The sequence below is a fragment of the Macrobrachium nipponense genome, chromosome 16 (genome assembly GCF_015104395.2).
Source record: "Macrobrachium nipponense isolate FS-2020 chromosome 16, ASM1510439v2, whole genome shotgun sequence".
Lineage (NCBI taxonomy): Eukaryota > Metazoa > Arthropoda > Malacostraca > Decapoda > Palaemonidae > Macrobrachium > Macrobrachium nipponense.
In genome coordinates this window covers 41572279-41581497 of record NC_087209.1, presented here as the reverse complement: position 1 = coordinate 41581497, position 9219 = coordinate 41572279, and the positions used below count along the sequence as shown (strand labels likewise).

Genomic DNA, 9219 nt, shown 5'->3' with positions numbered 1-9219 from the left:
AATTTGTCACGTGTAATTTATAGCAGCAACTGCCGGTACAAGAGTCAAATGATGGAATCGGCCTTAATAAAAGAGAAGCAGGTAATGAACATCTCAAAAGGCGGGTGGATCTCAGATGTCGTCGACGAAGTTTTCATTCAACCAACGCTTAAGAAGATTGAAGGAAGATTATCAGCGGGGGTGACCATAAATTGGCTTACTTGTGGGACGGATCTCTTGGTATAAATACCACCTTTTCTGTAAACTTTTCTCATTCATATACCTGAAGAGAGAGACAGCAGTCTCTGAAATATAGTACTTTTCTCTCTACATTTTGGTGTTTTTATGGGCTCCTTTTATTAGATGGAATTCTGTTGTTACAGAACATTTTTACCAGTCATATATACTATATATATATATATATATATATATAATATATATATATATATATAATATATATAATATTATGACTGTAAAAATGTTCTGTAACAACAGAATTCCATCTAATAAAGGAGCCCATAAAAACACCAAAATGTAGAGAAAAGTACTATATTTTCAGAGACTGCTGTCTCTCTCTTAGGTATATGAATGAGAAAAAGTTTACAGAAAAGGTGGTATTTATACCAAGAGATCCGTCCACAAGTAAGCCAATTAGGTCACCCCCGCTGATAATCTTCCTTCAATCTTCTAAGCGTTGGTGAATGAAAAACTTTCGTCGACGACATCTGAGATCCACCCGCCTTTTGAGATGTTCATTACCTGAGATGTTCATTACCCTGAAGAGAGAGGACGCAGTCTCTTGAAATATAGTACTTTTCTCTCTACATTTTGGTTTTTATAATATATATATATATATATATATATATATATATATATATATATATATATATATACTATATATAAATATATATATATATAATATATATATATATAATATATATATATTATATATTATATATATATATATATATATATATATTTATATATATATATATATATATATATATATATATATATATATATATATAATATATATAGATAGATATATATATGTATATATATATATATATATATCATTATATATATATATATATATATATATATATATATATATATATATATATATATATATATATATATATATGTATTATACATATATATATATATCTATATATATTCTTATACTATATATATATATTATATATAGATATATATATAATATATATATATATGACTGGTAAAAATGTTCTGTAACAACAGAATTCCATCTAATAAAGGAGCCCCATAAAAACACCAAAATGTAGAGAGAAAAGTACTATATTTCAGAGACTGCTGTCTCTCTCTTCAAGGTATATGATGAGAAAAGTTTACAGAAAAGGTGGTATTTATACCAAGAGATCCGTCCCAAGTAAGCCAATTTAGGTCACCCCCGCTGATAATTCTTCCTCAATCTTCTAAGCATTGGTTGAATGAAAACTTCGTCGACCGACATCTGAGATGCCACCCGCCTTTTGAGATGTTCATTTACCTAGATTGTTTCATTACCTGAAGAGAGAGGACAGCAGTCTCTGAAATATAGTACTTTTTCTCTCTACATTTTGGGTGTTTTTATGGGCTCCTTTTATTAGATGGAATTCTGTTGTTACAGAACATTTTTTTACCAGTCATATATATATATATATATATATATATATATATATATATATATGACTGGTTAAAAATGTTCTGTAACAACAGAATTCCATCTATAAAAGGAGCCCATAAAAACACCAAAATGTAGAGATAAAAGTACTATATTTCAGAGACTGCTGTCTCTCTCTTCAGGTATATGAAAATGAGAAAAGTTTACAGAAAAGGTGGTATTTATACTAAGAGATTCCGTCCACAAGTAAGCCAATTTAGGTCAGCCCCCGCTGATAATCTTCCTTCAATTTCTTAAGCGTTGGTTGAATGAAAACTTCGTCGACGACATCTGAGATCCACCCGCCTTTTGAGATGTTCATTACCTGCTTCTCTTTTATTAAGGCCGATTTTCCATCATTTTGACTCTTGTACCGGCAGTTGCTGCTATAAATTACACATGCCAATTCCATAGGACTCGGGGTCTATGAGATCCCATGCAGGACTGTGAACCAATCTTACATCGGATTTAAGGTAAATCACTTCCCCAGAGATTAATACAACACAAATGGTCAGTTAGGTATGGACAACAGAAACTCGGCTTATTTTCAACCATATAAATGAAACATAACCATAGAATAAACTGGGAATTTGTCACGTGTAATTTATAGCAGCAACTGCCGGTACAAGAGTCAAATAATGGAATCGGCCTTAATAAAAGAGAAGCAGGTAAGAACATCTCAAAAGGCGGGTGGATCTCAGATGTCGTCGACGAAGTTTTCATTCAACCAACGCTTAAGAAGATTAAAGGAAGATTATCAGTGGGGGTGACCTAAATTGGCTTACTTGTGGACGGATCTCTTGGTATAATACCACCTTTTCTGTAAACTTTTCTCATTCTATACCTGAAGAGAGAGACAGCAGTCTCTGAAATATAGTACTTTTCTCTCTACATTTTGGTGTTTTTATGGGCTCCTTTTATTATATATATATATATAATATATATATATATATATATATAATATATTATATATAGATATATATATAGTATATATATATATATATATATATTATATATATATATATATATATATGTATATATATGTATATATATATATATATATATTATATATATATATATATATATATATATATATATATATATACCTATATATATATATATATATATATTATATATCATATATATATATTATATATATATATATATATATATATATATATAATGTATATATTCAATTCAGTTGAAAGGGACAGTGTCTTTGGGTAGATTCTTGGAAGTGGAATTGAAGGTGGTTTGGATAAGGAGCAGACCCATATGCACATGAGGTGGTGATTTGGAAGACTTCCAAAGAGCGTAGCTTTTTAGGAAGGGCGTTGGGTCCTGTTAGTTTGTTTTCCAGAATAAAGTTTGTGAACGTAGTCCTATAAACCTCATTTGATGTATTTTTTCTTATTTCATTTTATATTTTATCCTTTCTAATCCGCAGTGAAATGAAATTGGTGCTCTTGGCCTTGTGAATATATACACGTTCTTCAACTCAACATGCTACCTCTCCTAACCCTTTCCCCCATTCCATAGCATATCTTGACCACTCACTTTTTAGTGGAACGGGAATGGCTTTTTTCCAACCTCTTCTTGTCCCCGTTCCTTGGACAGACATCCGTACGTATCCATTCCAGATTACCTGTCAAAATTGAAGCATCCCAGTGGGACCCTAAAACAATGGATTAGCCATATGTAATCACAAGAAGACAATGACTCTATTGTCCTTCATCTGGTATGAAGAGAAGCCTCATTGCTGATTAACAATAGTAAGAATTTGAATCAAGGAGAGTGGAACCACTGCCGGACTTATGTGTTGCCTGCTGATACTTCCCTGATATCAGTAGAATGTTGCTGCTTGTTACTCTGCCTGCATAAGCACCTGTTACCTGTCAGCACTTTAGGACTTGAGGAGAAGTCTATATCTGCGCCATGTTGGGAGGTGGGCGTGCACACCAACCCTGATGATTCTCTGCACCATGAACTTTTTATTACTAAACTCTTAACATTAAGAATTTAGTAATAAAAAATTTTCGTAAAGATGTTTCTGGTTACATATATGAAATTTCTTGTAAAAAGTGTGATGAAATATATTATGGACAAACTAGAAAATCACTTTCACAACGAATCAAACAGCACCAATATCCAGTGAGAACTGGTGAAATATTGAATGTATTATTTGTACAAATGAGACATTTAGATAATCATATTAACTGAAATCAGGCAAGAGCCTTATTGCTGTGTAGCGACACAGTTAAAAGGAATATCATTGAATTTTGTTTCATCAAATTTTTAAATAATGGAAGTGTTCTAAATGTAAGTCTTTGTTTGTTTTGAAGTCGATGCCTTCATAATTAAAAACGTTCTATATAAATATAAGCGAGAAAATTAACATATAAAGCTGTATAAATGTTTTTGGACTTTGTATAGCTAAGCTTCTGTTTCTCTTATGGTTAAAGCTGTTTTAGTTTGTGACCATATGAACTCTGATAATCCTGTATTATCTCTTTGATTTTTTATCTTTTTGACAATTAACCACCTGGTATTCTTTAACTTTTTCTTTATCTTGCATCTTTCTTTTCAACTGTATCTCATGTGTGCCTCGAAGATGCCTTATTGTTGGGCGAAAGCATACGGCTACGAATTTCTGCTTATTATTTTTCCCGCAGTATTCGCTTATATCATGAAGTCAACGTGCATTTACTGTGATATTTTGAGCATACATACATACATACATACATATATATATATATATATATATATATATATATATATATATATATATATATATATATATATATATATATATTATATTATAAGGATGTCTGCCATCATAGTCTCTTTGCTTACTCAGTGTAGGGTCAGAATACTATGCTTTAAGGGGTAGGCAACCAGTCCCCATTGATAGAAGAGTGAACTTTAATTTCTAAGAGGTATCAACTCAAAGGCACACGAAAGTGGCAGGCCGAATCACACTATGGGGAATTACTTTATCCCCGTCTATTTATCCTTTTTTCAATTAAACTCCTGATGTCTGATCTTTGTACTGGTTTCTCATAATGTTTCCTAAGGACATCAGTTGATACCCACATGGTGGAAGGAAACAGCGCCTCTATCCTCAGGCAAAATCAACAGTCATATAAGTAAGAAAAGTCTGGCCGTCATTCAATAGCCATGCTCTGCGCCCGTCCAGGCCACACTTTCGCCACAGCACTCTTTCTGTAAACTGGAAACTGGCCAGAGGAGGCCTAGCCACAAGCACTTACGTAACATCTAAAGGAAGACAATGCAGATCAGCCAGTCATTATTGTAAAGTACATGTTGTAGGCCAACCCATTGTACATCTGTTGGCATTCGAGTTTTACCAGTTCTCTATTCCTTCTACTGAATCTCTCAATTTATATCATAATTTCTCTTCCTAGCAAACACCTTATAATATTCTGTTACCAGTGTTCCAGTGCTTCCCTGTGTGAACCAATTTCGTAAATTAATAATCCTGTGCTTGTAGTGAAACCTAAAATTACTCCTCCCATGTGCTTATGTCATGCACTTGCTTTTTATTGCTTGTTCTCTCAGCTGACACCTTTGTAAGGGAATTTTATACTTATTCCTTTTTATTTTCTTTGTATTGTAGGCCACCCAATGTAAAGTAGTATTTTTATATTATTGTAGATTATAGATTCTCTGGATTATTGTAGTCTCAGGATGCTTAGAAAGACACCATGCAGCTTTTCTTACTTCATTCACACTAATAAAAATATACAGTATTAATTTACAAGTTTAGTTTATCTTGAGAGTGGAGGCAAAGTCTTGATGTTTGAAGCCTTTCTTCCTCACGGCTTTGGTGATGCTCACAACCTCGCCCTCTGGATGCTCTGCTCTTTCTCTGAGTCCTCTGCTATCTCTGCTTCCATGTAGACATCCTCCCACGATATGTCCATCCTAAAAGTGGGAAGGTCTCTTTCTGTCGCTGCCTTCTGGTTTCCTTCATTGGTTGATCACATCATTTGTACCACCTGCTTGGGCGGAAATTAATTTTAACACCTTCGCAGGGGCATGACTAATGACATCACCAGAAATGTCTTGGATCCTATGGGAGTTGAAAGGTTATTTAAATAAAGCAATGAATGCACTTATTCAATTGCTGCCCGTGCGATAAACACTTCACATGTTTGTGTTATTATGAAAACACTCCCGTTGCTCACGCTACCTTCCTCTCTCTCTCTCTCTCTCTCTCTCTCTCTCTCTCTCTTTCTATATCTATCTTAATTTTTCTAATTATCATTACATCACTCGGCCACCACCATACATTCTATTCATTGTTCTACTAAACATAATAACAATGGATATAATAATAATTAAATTGACAACAATTGGTAATAATGGCTACAGTCATTAAAAAAAAGTCTTTCCACAATAGTGGAGAAAATATAAGCATATCAACTCATAAGTATATAAAATTAGTATCAAGTGAATAATAATGTTAGCATCAATTGTCAATCATGGTTCATTTCTTTGAATTTTTTTCAGAGTCCCTGGCTGTATCTGTTTAATTATAAGCCTTCTTACTATTATGATAAACAAAACAACAGTTACTATCATTACCACTAGATTTACTAATAGTAAAATTGGGGATACATTTTCCTTGTAGTTAAAATAGCTGCAAAATAGTTCATGTTTTCAAGTTTCTTTAATTCTAATTGAGACAATTTGAATTCTTTTATCTCATATGAATATTTTTTTTTTTATATGGCAAATGTTTATTGAATTCATTGATTGTAAATACATTAGGTTCATAATATGCTGTTGTAAAAGATTTAACATTTCTAAACCTTATTTTTGTTGGCACATTATTACATTTAATTTTAGCTACAACAGTATTTAGTGAAAATAAAATAATTTGTTGATCAATTATCAGTGCTTGAAAAGTTTTATCATGGTTTGTGATTGTACATTTATAATTTTCTTTATTTAGATTATTTAACAGTTCTTGCTTACATGGATATGAATCAGTATTTTCATAGACACTATCAAAGTTACATATAAATTACTCAGGTTTTAGCAATGTACACTCATCAAGTTGTTTATCAGCGAAAAATGACAATAGTTGGGCGTGCTCTTCTAATGCAAAATGTATGATATCACCCTTTTTAATGATTATTAGACTGTTAGTAATCATGGGAAATGGGTATAAAGTGACTAATGTGTTTGTGATCTTAGTATAGGAAGGTAAATTAAAATAATTTTATTGTGAAGCACTTTGACACTTACTAACTTGTAATGCATGAATACATCTTCCACAAAATTTAATGATGTCTTCTAACTTGTTGGGCTAAAACTACCTTTATAAGCAAGAAGAATGGCATATTATGTTCCTGTGATATCGCTACACTTTCTAGAGCAAATGTATTTTAAAAATGTGTTTTCTAACTTGTTCAGTTTTTTTGTTACATTCTGATAGACTTGATTTATGAATTTTTTCAATTCCGTATATTTGTTCGGTATTCTGATTGTGTGAGATAATCACTTTATTTATCACTGTGCCTCTAGTTGTTGCCCATTTTTCCAGTCTGTCTATTCATTCTTTTTCATGTTCTACATTTGCTTCGGTAGCAACTCTAAATAATTTGTTCAAAGGAGTTCCAATGAGGGGGAAGAGGGATCTCTTTAACCTATTGTTCACTGTATTTTACGTTCTTTATTTAATTTTTCTAACAAATATATAACACTATTATTGTCACCCTTCTGTATTATTGACTCTATATCTGTTTGAATTTGACTTAAAGTTTCTTCACTATTTAACACTGTTGTCAAAAGAAATTATTCCCAAGTCTCTAATCATTTTGACTTTTCCATGTCTTTTTAACAATGATCCTTTTCTTATCTCCAACGTGGAAGAGATGAGTCCAATTAAAACTAAGATTATGATTTTCAGTTCAACACTAATCAAACATTTTATTTGTTTTATATGAGTTACACAGTATTATTCACGATTCTCCTGGTGATCATATTTCTATAATCGGGGACCTTAATTTTCATCCCACAAAACAATATTATAATGAACTTACTCGCTTCTGTCAAAATAATGCTCTTAATATGTACAAATTAGAGCAGACACAGTTACAACCTCCTGGCTGGACCATTGCATCACATCTCCACAACTTCATGATTCTATTATCACCTGTAATATTTGCTACGCTCTTGCAACAGGCTATGATCACATCCCATTACAGGTGTCATTCAGTACCCCACCCTCCCTACCGTGAACCGCCTAACTGACCACCCACCAGCTGTAAACCGGGATTTTAAAAATCAACAGAAAACCTGATACTTTAGGGCGACCACGGGAACCAGGTTGCGGTCAATAGTTCAACCGGCAGACGCCTTACTTTGTACTAACACAAATCGTAGAAATGACCACCACAGGAGGGATCTGAATGAATTCTATTCTAACATAATTTCTGCTATACTTGCTAAGGGCAGGGCTACCTTTAGATTTCGACAAGGTAATTCTCGTAATATACCTGGATGGAATGACTTGGTTAAAGTTCTGTATTCATATTCACGATAAATTTTTTTTACTGTGGAGGCAAAATGGTAGCCCGAGGGAAGGACACTCTACATTAGTGATGAGACAGGCGAGACCGCAGTTCAAATATGCTCTTAAGCACTACAGATTAAATTAAAAACAACTAAGAGCCGATGCAATGCCTAGAAACTTAGAATCAGGTGATTATCCCCGTCTTTGGAAAGATATCCAGTCCTTAACTCTTAAAAACTATAAAGCTGTCACAGAAAGTGGGGTAAGCAGTCAGTGACGAGGCTGTCACGCTTATGTTGGGGGATCACTTCAACAATATCCTGAATTGCATAAACGATCAAGACTCCCGAAGGACTGTAGGTAAACTGCTTACTGATAACATTCAATTTCATTTTGCAGATCGTATTACGCCAGGTAACATCAGCGATGCCATAAACACCCTACCTAATAATAAATCGCCTGGCTGCGATGGCCTTGCCTCGGAAGCTTTCAAATTCTGCCATCCGTTAATCTACATTTTGTTAGCTGCCCTAATTCACCAATTTCTTCCAGACTCCTCACTCTTTGTTCACTTGATACCATTAATCAAAAACAAGCTAAAGGATGCAGCTGACTTTGGCAATTACCGGCCGATTGAAATCACAACAATCGCGTCAAAGTTACTTGAGTCGGTTCTTCTAGTGAGACTTCTCTCCTTTCTACACACCACTAACAACCAGCTCGGATTTAAAGCAAACCACTCAACCGACACCTACATCTACATACTGAAAGACTTGCTAAACTATTACCTATCATCAGCCTCTCCTGTTCTCCTATGCATTGTAGACGTGAGAAAAGCATTTGACTGAGTAAACTACCTGAAGCTCTTCCTGAAGCTGCGTAAATGAAGCACACCCTTATATTTAATTGGCATTTTATATAGCTGGTTCTCCACACAGTAATTCTTTGTCAAATGGAGTAACGTATCGTCGCACACCTTCGGCTCCACAAACAGGCTTCGGGAAGGGGGCATTCT

At 33.6% G+C, this 9219-nt stretch overlaps 1 protein-coding gene across 1 annotated transcript in view; it reads right to left on the bottom strand.

The window, feature by feature from the left end:
- Positions 1 to 5443: 5443 nt before the first annotated feature.
- Positions 5444 to 9219, bottom strand: part of LOC135195315 (uncharacterized) — a 15381-nt gene continuing 11605 nt past the window's right edge. Inside the window, exon 5 of the mRNA XM_064221577.1 lies at positions 5444 to 5605. Coding sequence (XP_064077647.1) covers positions 5444 to 5605 — 162 coding nt within the window. The remainder of the gene's footprint in view (positions 5606 to 9219) is intronic.